This window comes from Schistocerca americana, chromosome 1 (genome assembly GCF_021461395.2).
Source record: "Schistocerca americana isolate TAMUIC-IGC-003095 chromosome 1, iqSchAmer2.1, whole genome shotgun sequence".
Classification (NCBI taxonomy): Eukaryota; Metazoa; Arthropoda; class Insecta; order Orthoptera; family Acrididae; genus Schistocerca; species Schistocerca americana.
The window spans coordinates 815,457,225-815,473,776 of record NC_060119.1 but is presented as its reverse complement, the minus strand read 5'-3'; the positions used below and the strand labels follow the sequence as shown (position 1 = coordinate 815,473,776).

The 16,552-nt window shown below is 36.6% G+C and overlaps 1 protein-coding gene across 2 annotated transcripts in view; it reads right to left on the bottom strand.

Annotated features, from left to right (window-relative positions):
* LOC124612941 overlaps positions 1 to 16,552 on the bottom strand; it is an 87,649-nt gene that overhangs the window by 38,546 nt on the left and 32,551 nt on the right. For both annotated transcript variants that reach the window (XM_047141457.1, XM_047141448.1), the window contains exon 3: positions 15,355 to 15,424. In XM_047141457.1, coding sequence (XP_046997413.1) covers positions 15,355 to 15,424 — 70 coding nt within the window. The remainder of the gene's footprint in view (positions 1 to 15,354; positions 15,425 to 16,552) is intronic.

Sequence of the window (16,552 nt, the reverse complement as noted above, 5' to 3'; positions counted from 1 at the left end):
GCTTTGTTATACACAGTAGGTTACACTTACTAATATTGAGAGATAACTGCCAGTCATTACACCACCCATTTATTTTCTGCAAATTATCATTGATTTGTTCACAATTTTTGTGTGATACTACTTTCCTGTAGACTACAGCATCATTGGCAAACAGTCTAATGCCACTGTCAATAACATCAACCAGATCGTTTATGTAAATCGTAAAAATCAGTGGACCTATTATGCTGCCCTGGGGTACACCTGGTTACACATGTTTCTGTTGAAGTCTCCCAGTTCAGGATGACATACTGCTCTCTGTCTGTTAGAAAACTTTCTATCCAACTGCATATCTCATTGGATAGACTGTAAGCACACACTTTATGAAGCAAGCGACAGTGTGGAATTGAGTCGAACGCCTTTTGAAAGTCGAGAAATATGGAATCAACTTGGAAGCCGGTATCTAGAGCCTGTTGTATATCATTCGCAAAGAGGGCCAGCTGTGTCTCGAATGACCGCTGTTTCCTAAAACTGTGCTGGTTTCTGCAAATGAGCTTCTTGGAGTCCAGAAAGGTCATTATGTCCAAACAAATCGATGTCAGTGAAATTAGCCGGTAATTATGTACACCTGATTTTCTACCCTTTTTATAGATTGCTCTAACCTGGGCCTTCTTCCAGTCCTGTGGAACTTTCCAATGTTCCAGTAATCTCTGATAGATGATGGATAAAAATGGTGCTGTATTTGTAGCATAGTCAACATAAAATCTTACAGGGAGACTGTCTTGGCCAGATGTCTTCCTGGTGTCTAAGGATCTTAACTGTTTTACAATCCCAGATACACTAAACACTATGTCAGCCATCCTTGCGTTTGTTCGATAATTGTAAGGGGGAATGGTGCTGCAGTCCTCTACCGTAAATGAGTATTTGAAAGCTAGGTTTCGAATTTTGGTCTTCTGTTTATCACCATCTGTTACATTACCCATTCTGCCAGCAAGAGAAGGTATTGAATTAATGATGACTAACTGACAACCTCAGCTGCCGACAGGTGTTGTTGTTATACCTCGATGTGGACAGCTGAAAATGTGTGCCCCGACCGGGACTCGAACCCGGGATCTCCTGCTTACATGGCACATGCTCTATCCATCTGAGCCACCGAGGACACAGTTGAATAGCGCGACCGCAGGGACTTACCCCTTGCACGCTTCCCGTGAGACTCACATTCCCAACTGTCCACAATTCTACATATGTATTTTACCTTATAGACATTTGCCCACCCACTCATTACTCGCGCACGCTTTGGTGATTCCCGTAAGAGTTTGGGCAACCTGTGCGCATTCGCACAGACGAAGGTCAATGGCTTGGTAGCCTTTAACTATATATACGAAGACAGTAACTTGTTCTCGAAAGAACAGATACTGTTGATGACCGTGCAGCTTTTCCCTCGAATAAATAATGACTGACTGACAACCTCAGCTGCCGACAGGTGTTGTTGTTATACTTTGATGTGGACAGCTGAAAATGTGTGCCCCGACTGGGACTCAAACCCGGGATCTCGTGCTTACATGGCAGACACTCTATCCATCTGAGCCACCGAGGACACAGATGAATAGTGCAACTGCAGGGACTAATCCCTTGCACGCTTCCCGTGAGACTCACATTCCCAACTGTCCACAATTCTACATATGTATTTTACCTTATAGACATTTGCCCACCCACTCATTACTCGCGCACACTTTGGCGATTCCCGTAAGAGTTTGGGCAACCTGTGCGCATTCGCACAGACGAAGGTCAATGGCTCGGTAGCCTTTAACTATATATACGAAGACAGTAACTTGTTCTCGAAAGAACAGTTAGTGTTGATGACTGTGCAGCTTTTCCCTGGAATAAATGATGACCAACTGACAACCTCAGCTGCCGACAGGTGTTGTTGTTATACCTCGATGTGGACAGCTGAAAATGTGTGTCCCGACCGGGACTCGAACCCGGGATCTCCTGCTTACATGGCAGACACTCTATCCATCTGAGCCACTGATGACACATATGAATAGCACGACTGCAGGGACTTATCTCTTGCATGCTTCGAGGTATAACAACAACACCTGTCGGCAGCTGAGGTTGTCAGTTAGTCATCATTTATTCCAGGGAAAAGCTGCACGGTCATCAACAGTAACTGTTCTTTCGAGAACAAGTTACTGTCTTCATATATAAAGGTATCGAATTATTTGTAGCGTTCATAGATTTTACGTATGGCCAAAATTTTGTGTGGTTATTTTTGGAATCTGCTGATAAAATGTTGCTTTCAAATTCGTGAAAAGAATCTCTCATTGACCTTGCGACAGCTGCTTTCATTTCGCATAATTTCTATTTGTCAGCGGGGCAGTGACTATGTTTAAAAAGACTGTGGAAAATTCTCTGCTTTCTCAGCAACTTCCTAATATGTTTGTTGAGGTGGAGCCTTTCCTTCCCCTATATTTTTACTAGGCACATATCTCTATAGCACATGGTGGACAATAGCTTTAAATTCCGACCAAAGATACTCAATATCTTTGTGTCCCATGGTGAATGCTTGGAGCTGACTATTAAAATATTCATTAATGACACTTTTATTTGATTTTCCAAACAACAAGACGCTATGCTGTTTTTTTTTTTTTTTTTTTTAAAAAAAACTTCCACTGACATAGGAGCCACAGTGATATTATGGTTGCTAATACCTCCTTCTAGATTAACTTCCTCAAAAAGATCAGGTCTGCTTGTCGTCAAGATATCTAATATGTTCACATCTCAAGTTGGTTTTCTAACCAATTGCTCAAGGTTATATGTTTAGAGTACTCCTAGAATAACTTTACACAAGTCTTTGCTTCGGCCCCCTGTGATAAACATGTAATTTTCCTGGTCAGTGGATGCCAGATTAATGCCTCCACCTATAACTAATGGATAATTTGGATATTTATTTCCTATGTACTCAAGAGTTTCCCTGAAATGTTCTGTGATGTTTGTTGCGGATGCTGGTGGTCTATGATTGACAGCTTTATCCGGACTATATCACAGTCCGACCCAGTATTGATCTCAACTGCATTTAAACAGCTTTTAACTGCAATGAACACACCTCCCATTGCATTAGTCCTATCCGAGTTCAAAATTTCACTGCTATTTATGTCTGATTTCAATCAGCTTTGGGTATCTAATACAATATTGGCATACTACTGTTTATTTCAGAGAGTAACTTGGGGATCTTGCTTCAAACATTTCGACAATTTACTAACATGAGATTTAGTATATTTAAAGACTTTTGAATGACCTGTTTAGGCAAACTAACAATTTTTACAGCTGGCACACTAACATCAGTGTCATGAACTGGTAATTGTTCAGGCCAGCAGTTTGTTTCCCACGGGGGGCGAACATCATTTAAAATACCCCCATGTGCATGCCACAAGTATTGTGCTACCAATGTAGCTGCTTTCTGTGTGTAGTGCACCCCTGATCTGTCGAGGGACATCCTACAACCTTCCACCCCATAGCGTACGTCAAGGAATCTACAACCATTTTGATCACACTGTCGATGTAGCCTCTGGTTATATTCTCCTCTTGCTTCCAAACCAATGGACCCCGGTCCACCCTGGGTACAATGCTGCAAATCATCAACTTGGCTTGCACTCCTCAAGAGATGGAGGCCACATTCAACAATTTAGCCAGCTGTTGAAAGGACCCAAGGATTTCCACAGAACCCCCATGACTAGCATCGTTGGTGCCGTCATGTGCAACAATCTGCAGCTGGCTGCACCCCACATGCTCGATAGCCACTGGGAGAGCCTCTTCCACATCCCAGACAAGGCCCCCTCAGCAAGCACACTGAGTGAATGTTGAACTTCTTTCCCACCCTAGCCGCTATGTTCCTGAGGGGCTCCATGACCCCCCTAACATTAGAGCTCCTAATAACTAACAAATGCATATCCCCATGTGCCTGTCTGGACCTTGCTGAGGAAGTGTCCACTTTCCTGACAGAAGGTGCATTCTGATCCGGCTCAATCCCCCCCACCCCCACCCCCAGCATCAGATAGCACACTGAATCTATTAGCTACACAACAATAACATCTCTGTAATGGGCTAGCCTGCACAGAGTTCTGACCTGAATCCTATAGAACACCTTTGGGATGTTTTGGAATGTCGACTTCATGCCAGACTTCACCGACCGACTTCAATACCTCTCCTCAGTGCAGCAGTCTATGAAGAATGGGCTGCCATTCCCAAAGAAACCTTCCAGCACCTGACTGAACAAATGCCTGCAAGAGTGGAAGCTGTCATCAAGGCTAAGGGTAGGCCAACGCCATATTGAGTTCCAGCATTACCGATGGAGGGCGCCATGAACTAATTCTATACTGGAATGTGCTGTACATTTCCAACAACTCAGCATGGAATGTGACAGCATTATTCCCTTTCAAATGCAGAAAACAAATTACTGTTCACTACCCCACTTCATCAACGGCCTGCACGATTTTGTTTGGGCTCCTCTAGAGGCATGGTACAGCACTATGACATGGGGATTTCAATGTATACCAGGAATGCAGACATGTACCTGCAAACAAACAAGAAGGTAATTATATAATTTCATTATTTGAAGCTATAATTAAAGCTTTGTGACTGACCCTTGCAAAAGAAATAGGAATAAGATTGATAAAAACGAGTATAAAAAAATAATGAATTTTACTCTGCTGACTAATTATCTGAAATTTTATGAAGTTTCTACCACATAACAGTACAACGTCATGACAAAAATAAAACTGAGATTATCTTTACATAATGCAGACATAATACATAATGACTGTAAGAAGTGAAATTAACTCAACGATTCACTTAGAAAGAACTATCTAAATAGATAAATGACATAACAAATAAAACTTTTTAGATATCTGGAAATAAAAAGGAAGTACAGCAGAAAAGAGATTGTGAAGATGTCTTATAAAAAACAACAGAATTATTGAAAAGATACAATACTGTAGCATTATGAAAAGTTTAAGGGATACTTTGAACCAGTTCTAGTCACCCACTGTCCTGCTTGATTCATGAATAGTGTAATGCATGTTTTTGTATTCATTCATTCATCATTTTCTGTATATTACATCAAAGAAATCATTCTGGGATGTGAAACAAGTCAAGTTAAGCATTGACAAAAGACAAGAAAATCATGAAACTCATTTGTAGTGATAGATAATTAACAATACAGTAACAATGAATTATTAGTATACTGCTTCATGCTATTCTTTAACATCAGCTGAATTCAGGCTGGTTAATTACAAAGAAAGCTGCTAATCTGACAAAAGCTGTGGTTTCTGGTAAATTTATATTTATTTGTTTACACTGGTATTTTTGAAAGGAAACAGTTACCTACATAAAAAAATGCAGAATACTCAATACCATATATTTCCAACAGTCATGGAGCTTGAAAATTAAACAGTGCCTATGTGCAATGTAGCTCACAGAACTTTTCAGTCTTTGAATCCCAATATTCAGACAATTTGTAAAAGAAGTGTGTTTCCAATTTTCTTTTGGATTGTTTGGGATTCACAGTGCTTGCTTTGTGTTAATTGTGAACTTTTTGAATACCATTGCACCAGAGCACATAAAGAAGCACAGTCTATATGAGCATTTTTTTTTTTTTTGTAATTTGTATTGCAATTTTGTAGATGTCAGTTCAGTTGAAATTGATTTTTATTGTCAGTAACAAAACCACTAAGGACTATAGTTACTGGGATATGAGCTGTTAGCAACAAAAGCAATAAGGAGAAAGTAGGAAATGAGAATAAAAATTCCAGGCTCTTTAAAGAGGCCTCTACTATTTCTTATTTTACACAATATTGTTAATGGTCATTTCTGCTGAATAAATACTATATTTACTTTAAGTGCAATGCCACAAAAGATAATCCCATAAGATAACATGGACTGGAAATATGCAGAACTCTCTTCTCTTAGAGAAACACAGTGAGATGTGCTTCTAAGGGTAAAGTAAGTGGAATAGTATTTACGTAAGTTAAAAATCAGAGTAAGTCCAGCACTAATTCTTTCAGAACCCTATATGTTATGTTCGCCATGAAGTTAGATTAATGACTGAGTCACTGTCTGCCAATTAATGCTCTGCTTTCTATTATGAAGGTAACACTCCATCCATGCAAGAGGGATGCCATTACTTCCATAACACTTTAGTCTTTAAGTAGAACTTTCTGATCTACACAGTCAAAGGATGTGGTAAGGTCACAGAATACAAGGACAGATAATTTTTGTTGTTTAGCACTGGCGTAAATGCTTTCATGATGTTATGTATGATTTCTCAGTGCAAAACGACTTATGGAAGCCAGACTGAGAGGCTAACACATACTGCTCAGAAAAAAATTATATAGCCACTTCTCAAATATATTTGGAAAGACTGGAAGGAATGAAATGGATTTGTAATTATAGGTGGTATGTGTATCTCCAGTTTCATAGATATGTGTTACTACAGCATATTTACATCTGCAGGAAATATGTTATGAGGCATTACGAAATTACAAAGTTAACTTATTGGAAGCAGTATCAAGTCAGCATAAGATATTAACTTTCTGCTAGGGACACCATCATTACCAACAGCACTGTCTGCTTCAAAAATATCTCCCCATAATTTTTCTTTAAACACTGTGATTGACTAACTGTTTGTAATTACATAATGCAATACTTTTGTATGATCTAAACCCATTATTTGGCACATTATATTGTTTACATTTGTTCATCATGATCAGATAAATTATTGAATACATCTTCTACATCCAAATCATTGGAGGAAACTGGGTCTACAAACAAATTTCCAGCATCTCTTGCACTTCATTTTGCAGTTGTCACAGGTAACTTTATTCAGTAAATAATCCAAAGCCACACAAAATTTGGGCTGCCCTGCTAATATACTGAATACATAAATACTGCAAGAATTATTCTAGCCATGTGTTTCACCACACCACCTGCAGTGTGCTGTATGAATTCCAGTATTATTCTTGGATTTAACATATTTTGCAGTGTAATGCTTGTCAACAGTTGTTATTTGTCATGCATCAAATTAATGATGTCACATTATACCTGAGGTGGTCCATTTTAGACTAAAATTTGCTGTTTAATACAGTGACAGCACAGCTGTGCACAAACCATGACTTTTCCAAAAAATTTCTAGAAGCTATCAATCATTGCTTCTTCAGAATAATGATCAGTTATGGTTTTATCAAGCAACAGATTACATTTCTATGAGTTTCATTTCTGTAGTTAGTATATACATTGGCTTGTCCCATGTCATTGACTATTGCACTGATTGGTGGGACTTCAGAATATGATGAAAGAACGAGATGAAAACTATGAAGTCAAGTCTTTATTGAACTACATGTTGTATGACTCACGTTTAATGGTAAATATCAGTCTTTACACATAGGGAGACACTCGTTTGATTCTGTGATGCATTTTTTGTAACAGAAAAAACAGTAAATAGTCAATGTATAAACAAATTAATGTTGCAGATGTGTAAAAGATGATTGGAGATCAACAAAAAGGTACAAAACCTAACATATTCATAAACTGTCTCTTTAAACCCATAATTCTAGCGAATATTTGCATCTCATTCTTATTTAGACTTGTTTTCTCATACGTTTCCTCTCTCTCTCTCTCTCTCTCTCTCTCTCTTCTTTTTTTTTCTGATGTTTCTACTACTAGTAAGTTTTCAGACTCTGGATTTTTTTTATCAAACTGCTAATTCAATTAAATACACTTATTATGATATGCTTAATTATGAAGAATATGTCATACTTCAGTATGAAATGTAAATGCCTTGACATGGATTTAGTATAGTATCTCATCCAGCAATGTACTGAAGTATGTGATACTTGTGTATTCCATAACCTTATGGCTTGACTCATACAGGGTTTGACACTTTAATATACAGCTGGGTAGATGGTTAATATGTTGGCATAAATTGAGAGGTTATTTCTTTTATTTGAAATTATAACACTTAATTTTACAAATGAAGTTAACACTGTGGTATTGTATACTTTTGTTTACCAAAAACAGAATTTACATAATAGATATTAAGTACCAAATCTGTGTGGGTGAGTGCCAAAGTTCGATATTAGTCAAGTAAGCTGTATGTAAATCCACTATTGAAATAAATCCATCATATACCATTTTCAGCAATATGAATACTAATTTGTCACAGTATTCTAAGATATTTTACGAAAAAAGAAATAAACTTTTCTTTGTGAAATAAAATATGTAATTGTAATTTACAGAAGTTACAGCAATTATAACTGATTGTGACAGTGATGTATTTTATGTCTGTGTGTTGTGAGATTATCAATGCATATATGTAACCTCTCTAACACAGTTTTGATCTTTGCCATAAACTTGGAGTTTGAAAGCTTTTCACTATGTTGTTTGCTGAATGTTTTTGTATACTTGTATTCATGATTATAAGATAATTGTGTATTTTAAGGGGAATAATTTATGTGGCTGGATGATGGGTAATGACATCATGCTATTCCACATCATTGTTGACAAGATCGAGAAACTCTGCAATGACATACAGGTTTTGGAACATAGAGGCAACGCAAGTTGGAAACTCTCCATTTGTTATGCCTTTTACTCCCATCAACAACTATTTTTTCTCTAAATTTTATTCTGTTTTCAGTGTAGATATCTAAGTAGTATGAGACACTAACTTAAATCTCTTCAATGGTTAACTGAGCTTGTCCACTCTTAAATTTATTATCCAAATTATTATATAAATTGTCCTGATTTCAATTTCATTAGTGCACATAGTTTTCATTAGGACAGTATTAATTAAAATACACCTGTAATTGAAGTTAATGCTACAGTTCATTGTTAGCAAAATATTGTGTAGTGATCAACATATTTGGGTAAAATGTTGTATACCATCAAAAAGGATGTCAATACAGCTCTTTAATAACACACTTTGAATTATGTGAAACTAATTAATTTATGAGATAACTGATCCTGAAAGTTCCATAACATATTATTTCAACTGTCCATTTTCTGCTGTGCTTCTTAGGTTCTGAACTTTGACACTGTATTTTTGTTGCTATTATTTTTTCAGAATTAGATAACATCCCTTAGTACTTGATTAAATCACTAGTTAAAATTTTGTATAATTTATTATAATGTAAAATAATCTTCAAGGAGGATGCCGTACTCATAAGTAGGTTATTCCCCATGCAGAAGCATAATATAGTTCTATAACGTTTTTTAATTTACTAACCTTCAGCATATTCCATTAACCAAACAAGTATTAGGATTCATATTTCATTTGGAACAGGGAAATCTAACCTTCAAAACATCACATAATTTCTGAGATTAACAAATATCTGTACATCAATTTTTAAATTACACATCCCATCCCAAAATTGCCAGTCTGTGCCTAGCTAGCATGATGCTAACCGCTCTATGTTAGTATTTATTTATTTATTTATCCCTCTGTAGACAATAAATATTGTATTTGTGTTGTCCAAAAGTACATGTAAATTTATGGGAAACGATTTGTGCAGAAGAAACCTAAAAATTTTACATTAAGTAGTACAAAGAATAATACATACAAAATTGTACAAAAAATGTATATTAACAGTATTGGTGAAGATTTCTGAAGATTAGATGGGTAGATCACATAACTAATGCTGAGGTATTGAATATAATTGGGGAGAAGAGGAGTTTGTGGCACAACTTGACTAGAAGAAGGGATCGGTTGGTAGGACATGTTCTGAGGCATCAGGGGATCGCAAATTTAGCATTGGAGGGCAGTGTGGAGGGTAAAAGTCGTAGAGGGAGACCAAGAGATACATACACTAAGCAGATTCAGGAGGATGTAGGTTGCAGTAAGTACTGGGAGATGAAGAAGCTTGCACAGGATAGAGTAGCATGGAGAGCTGCATCAAACCAGTCTCAGGACTGAAGACCACAACAACAACAACAACAACAACAATAATATTGTAACTGCATAGTAGATTTGCCATATGGCTTTACTTTTGTCTTCCCTAAAAAGGAAGCCCTTATATTCACTACAATAATTCAGTAAAGATTTTACTACATTCAGCAGCTGTCCATCAGATATGAAAAATTAACAGAAACTTTAGGAGATGAAAGACAGTGTTTTCAGTTTTGCCTTAATATAAACATTATCAGACTTATTTATTGGCCTAAATAGTCATTTACCGAGTAAAAACATTGTCCAAGTACAAATTCTTTAAATTCTACTTTAAATCTGTCTTCATCTTCTAACTTTCTGATGCTGGCTGGCAGTATGTTGCAGTGTTTTGTACCAATATGGCTCATATGCCTTTGTGCGAGTGTTCTTTTTGTTCACTGAGTATGGAGTGCTGTGCTATTTTGAATATTGTACTTATGCAAGTCAGCATTTGTCTGAAAATCTGCAAGGTGGGCCCTAACATATGAAACACATTTGCATATCTATAAGGAAGGTATTGTTACAATTTTTAGCTTGTTGGATAAGGGTTTGCATTGTGTCTGTGGATGACTGTGTGTTATTATTCAGATAGCCCTCTTCTGTAACAGAAAGATTTGTTTTAGATGGCAAGTGGTGGAACCCCAAAATATTATTCCGTATGTAGCAAGAAACTGAAAATAGCCAAAATATGCCTTCCTGGCATCCTCTGCAGTACAGACATTTACAATAATTCTAAGAGCAAAACAGGATGAGTTAAGTTTCTGCACAAGTTTCATTACATGGTCATTAAAAGTAAGATCTTCATCTACATGACTCTCCAGAAATTTTCTTGATGCCACTCTGTCTATGGCCTTGTCACCCAACAACAGATCAAGATTTACATTTTGACATATTTTACCAAACTGCATGTAATTTGTTTTATTTGCATTTAATGTCAACCGATTTGCAATGAACCAAGTGTGGACATACTTTATTACTTGATAAGTAGTTGTTTGCAGCATTTGCTTTGGTGCACCTATTATCACACCAGTGTTATCTGCAAATAGTATGGCCTTTGCTGTTCCATCTGAGGTGTGAAAGTCATTTCTGTAGACAAGGAACAATAAGGGACCTAGAGTACTACCTTGCAGCACTCCTATTTCTACCTTTTTTGCATCTGATACTAAATTTATTTTGTGGATTGAGTAACCTGACATAAGTCCTACAATCTGTGTTTTGTTTTGCAGATATGATTCAAACCACTTTTTTCCTGTTCCATGAATACCTAATGCTTCCAGTTTTTCTAAAAGAATGCCATGATTGACAGTGTCAAATGCTTTGGAGAGATCTAAATATATTCCTACTATGCTGTTGTCTTTATCTAGATTTTTGATTATTTGTTCAGTGTAGCACATTAGTGTTGCTTCTGTATTTTTACCTGCTTGGAAGCCATGCTGATTTCTATTTAGTAACTTACGATCATTTAGATATTTGTTGATTCTGTGCTTTATAAATTTTTCTATTATTTTAAAAAGTGCTGGAAGAAGGGATATTGGCCAATAGTTTTCTACCTTATGCTTGTCACTGTTTTTGAATAATGGCTTCACTTTTGACATTTTCATCCTTTCCGGAAACACTCCTTCACAAAATGATAAGTTGGCTATGTATCCCAAGGGCCTTGCAATTTGTGCAGCTGTCATTGTTATGATATAAACAGGCACCTCATCTACTGCTGCTGACATCTCAGGCTTCAAGTTTTTTTATTACTTTGAACACATCATGTTCATCTGTTGGATCTATCCTCATGCTACAAGCAGCTTCTGGTAATTCGGGATTTTCATGGTTTGTACATTTTGAGATTAATGAAGTGGCCGCATTTATGAAATAATTGTTGATGTAATTTGGCAAATCCTGTTTTTTAATACTTCTATTTTGTGTGTTTTTGAGAATGATATCCTGGTCTTCACATCTCTTTCCTGTTTCAGTCTTCACAATACCACATATGGCTTTTGATATGTTATCAGACTGTCTTATTAAGTTGTCATTACTCATAAATTTTGCTTTGGCAATTACTTTTTGATATACCCTCTTGTAATTGTTAACATATTCTGTGAGCTGTGGAGCTGTAAATATCTTTGATTTTGAATTTAGTCCTTTAGAGTTCCACAAGAAGTTTTGATGTCAACTGTGATCAAAGAACTTTGCTTTGTATTGTGATGTGATGTATTCTATTTTGTATTGTGATGTGATGTATTCTAGACAGCTTCTTTGGAAAGCACATTTCGAAATATCCCATGAAAATTGAAGAAAAATTGTTATGTGCATCATTTGTACTTGTTAGGGACAGCACTTATGTCCAGAATTCACTAGTTAGGATATTTGTAAAATCTACACAGTTTCCAATGGAAAATTTTCTTTTATATGTGAAGTACACTTTTTTTCCTCACAGTGGCATTGAAGGAATTTCAAGAACAAGAGCATTATGGTCTGATAATCCCAAATGAGTATTTGTTACTTCTACTTCTGTGGATCGTACATTTGAAAATTTATTTTCAATAAGACTGTTTGTATTATATGTTACTCTTGTGCATTTGTGTATGCATGAAAACAGATTGAAACTACATAACAGCTTTAGGAATTGATTTTTTAGGCTTCTTACATTCATAAAATTTATGTTGAAATCCCCACAGACAACTGCAGCGAGTGCATAGTTCAGATAAAAGTTTTAGTTCATATAGAAAAAGTGTAACATCTTTGTCTCAGTCACTCCTAAAAGATGGTGTCTGGTAAGCTTACACTTTACATTATGTAATGAGTTCAAGTGAAAGTTTGTGACGGGTTAGCACATAAGCAATAATTAAGTGTTGATGTTCCAGAAATACTACTCACAGGATATTGTAATCAATCTTGGTGGCTCTACAAAAGAGCAAAGAGAGTGCATTATTTTGTTGTGCTGCAGTGTCACTGTGTTTTTGTTCTTCACTGAATTACTTTGCTATTATTATGGACTTGAATATTATGTCTTGTGAAAACTAGGAAGAGTTGTTGCAATGTAATCAGTGCCACAAATGCATCTAATGCAGGTACAGAGGGTCCTTTATTGTATAAACCATGTAATGTGAAACTGAAACTGACCGTCACAATAGCTGCAGTGCCAATAAAAGTCGAAAAAGCCTCTTAGCCATAACATCTGTATAGTACATAATTTCCAGTATCCTGAAAGTCAGTCTTCAGCTTATTTCTGTGAAACATCTAGGTATGAGACTTCAAGAATACAAGGACAATACAGTTAAAAAGGACTGTCATGAATTACTCTCCTGTTGACTCAGAATGTGAACCTTATGCAGTGTGAAGAAAATGGCATTAATTCTGCAATGACTCATGTAAATGCAACAAGGCTGGCTCCATATGACAGTGCAGTAAATCAATAAACATTCCAGGTGAAGTGAAATGTGACATCAAACCAATTTTCAAAACAGTGTCAGCCCAGGTAAATTCTTCCACGCTGTGACCACATGAAACAACGAACTCTATGACAGTGATGTGAATGCAGGCAACATGGCCAATTTTACACCTTGGTACAGTGGATTTTCCCATCAAAATTGACTCTGTGGTTACATCAGACTCAGAGACTGTAATGGTACTGGTGACCATGACCACAATTTGGAGCAATGAACTGTCTGTGTGCTGGATCCAGCAGTTCAGCCATGGCATGCCTGCAGTTATGGACTCCGCCATTAATGCCCAGCCAACCAAAAGCTTGGTTCACAGTAATAAAAAACATATTTTGTCAACAACCAACCAACAACCAACAACAATTTACTCTGGTCATTAGCAAATTGAATTGCCAAACCATAGCATTAGTTTTAGATATTATTCTGCACCTGCTGCCAGACTGAGCTTGCAAAAAATTAAAAAAATCCATTAATTTCTTGCTGTACAAGATCCACCAACCTCTGGATCAGACTGGTGATACCAAGAAAAATTTGGTGACAAAGTGCCATCAGGATTCCAACGATATCTGTGTACTTTAGTAGACAGCTCCACAATGTTCAGTGCTTTGTAGCTGCACATCTGGTAGCAACAATTACTGGTCCAAGTACAAACAGTGTTGGCAGTATATGATGATAAATCAGGTTGCCTTTAGGGTCTACATATCAGTTTGCCATGTTAGCAGTGTTGGACATGGTATTCAAACCTGACTGATACCTGCCGAGCCACTCTGAAGTGACTATTTCAGACTGTTAAGTCATCACACCAGAATGTCAACTAATGTTTCTGAGATGTTCCAAAGCTTATGAACCACAGTGTAAATGCTATGAAGACAGGTATGTGGCAGCAATGATGGGCCACTGACAGTCAAGTTCTATCGAACCCAGTGTCACTGCCATGAGTACAGTTACAAGGGAACAATGCTCATGGGGTATGGTTTTATCACAGACTGTGTCTAACATGCTGTACATTGTACCTCATGGTGCAGTTATCCAAATGGCAATTACAGTTTGAGTTAGGCACAACATATTGTGCATCAGACAGAAAGCATTGCCAGCAACATTAACTTACACATGAAATTTCACTTTCAATTGCTCCAGATGCCATGCCAACACCTCACACAACAACCAATCCAGAGTCACCAGATTAGATTTTCCTGTCACTGACCAACCCCACTTCACAGTCTTCAGATATGCCTTAACCATAGCTGACAGCTTTGCCACCATCATGGCATCCAATCCACACAAGGAATGGTCATTTGTTGTGTTTGTTTGTCATGAGAGTATCGATTTATTGATAGGTTCATATGAACTCTCTGACACTCACTTTTGTTCTTAGCTGTAATCCTGAAAGTTCAGTGCTTTTCAATATATTCTTTTCTGAAAGTTATTGTAGGCTTTCATTGATGAATAAAAGTTAATTCTGCATGTATAAAGGATACATATCTTATGTGACTGATCTACCTAACCATACCCTCATGTATTTATGGAAAATGCTGTGACCCACTTTTATATACAGTTTTTCTTGCAGTTTTTGTTGTAGTGATTGTGAGAAGAAGGTTTGTTAGAGTTTGTTAGTCTGTCAATCAGTCTTTGTGTATTTGTATTTGGCTCTTTATCGTGATTGACTTGATAACTAATAATAAGTAACAAAAAATGGGGAAAAGCACTGTTTCAGCAGCTTTACCTAAAGACCTATGCCATAATATTAATGATGGTAAGTTTGTTTGTGTGTGTGCGCATGTGGTTGTGTGTAGTGTATTCCTAAGCACCCATAAAGTGCAACTTACATTTTGCAATTGCAGCAAAACAAAAAGCATCTAGCAACAGTTATTAATGTTCAGGGTTTTGAAAGCATAAATTTATTACATTTTAAAGTTAGGAGTACCCAGTACCAAAATAAATATTAATAACTTTCAGTTATCTGCTTACCAATGGTTTCTTTGGGTGTTGTTGATGTTGATTCTTTGTTTTTTTGGTCTTCAGAGTGGAAGGAAGGAACCTATAAGAAACAGCAATTATCATAAATTATTTAAACTAATTAGATAAAATCTCATGAGCAAAATCATATGCAATGGATGATAGAGAGGTTATTTAAGAACTAAGTAATGTCATAATTTGTATTAGAAGGCCATTATCATATAGTGCTTTTGCATGCTTGACTGATCACAACAAATGACTATTAATTTTTGTTCTTGTTGTACAGAAGATCTACTGACAGTGCATCGAGGACAGTGAACATCACTGTAAAACTCAACAAGTTTCATTACAACATGACCATCTACCAAACAGCACTTGCGATTCCACATTACAGAAATGAAGATAGTTTATATGAGTAACAATCTAATATCCACTGCTAAGGTACAGCTAATTCATGAAAGTATAAGATGTGGAAGTTTGACCAAACATTAGCCAAATACCCGTCTGTAGTAAGCACTCATGAGATAGAGTCTGATGTGTCAAAAGGTATGCTTACTAGTTGTTACCAACAAAAATAAGTAACTGGGACAAGTAACATTTCATAGATTTAAAAATTCTTCATCAAAACTTGCGGTCCTGGACTTAAAATTGTTTAAAATAAAACACAGCCCTCTGAAGCTGAGCTCCAGTCTTTGAACCGGACCTTACTTTATGTCACTGAGCACTGGTATATAGAGACAGAAATCCAACATGTAGTATGACGAGACAGCCTCTTAGTGTAGTACTTCTTCAAAGTGTGGGGGACACTGTATTTATATGAGAACAGGAACACAGTTTAAATTGAGACAACATCAGAGCATTCAGTGAAGACAAGCACTTGCCAGAAATGTGAACAGTTTTCAAACTACAGAAAATGGTATGAACAATAATCAGTTATTGAAATGTAGCAGAAAAGGACAATATGTTAAGAACAGACTGATACCAGGTCAACCAAAAACTGAGATAACTCCATACATTGCTAAATCCGTGTATAACAACCACTGTCAGTGTTTTGTACTTGCATTATTCATGTAAACCAGACATTTTTAGATGTAATTTGTCAACCTACTCTCTTATTTAAAGAAATTTACATGATACTATACTGAAAATGTCTTTATCATAGCCAAGTAACGTAAAGAAACACAGTTACTGATATATTTTGAACACTGGT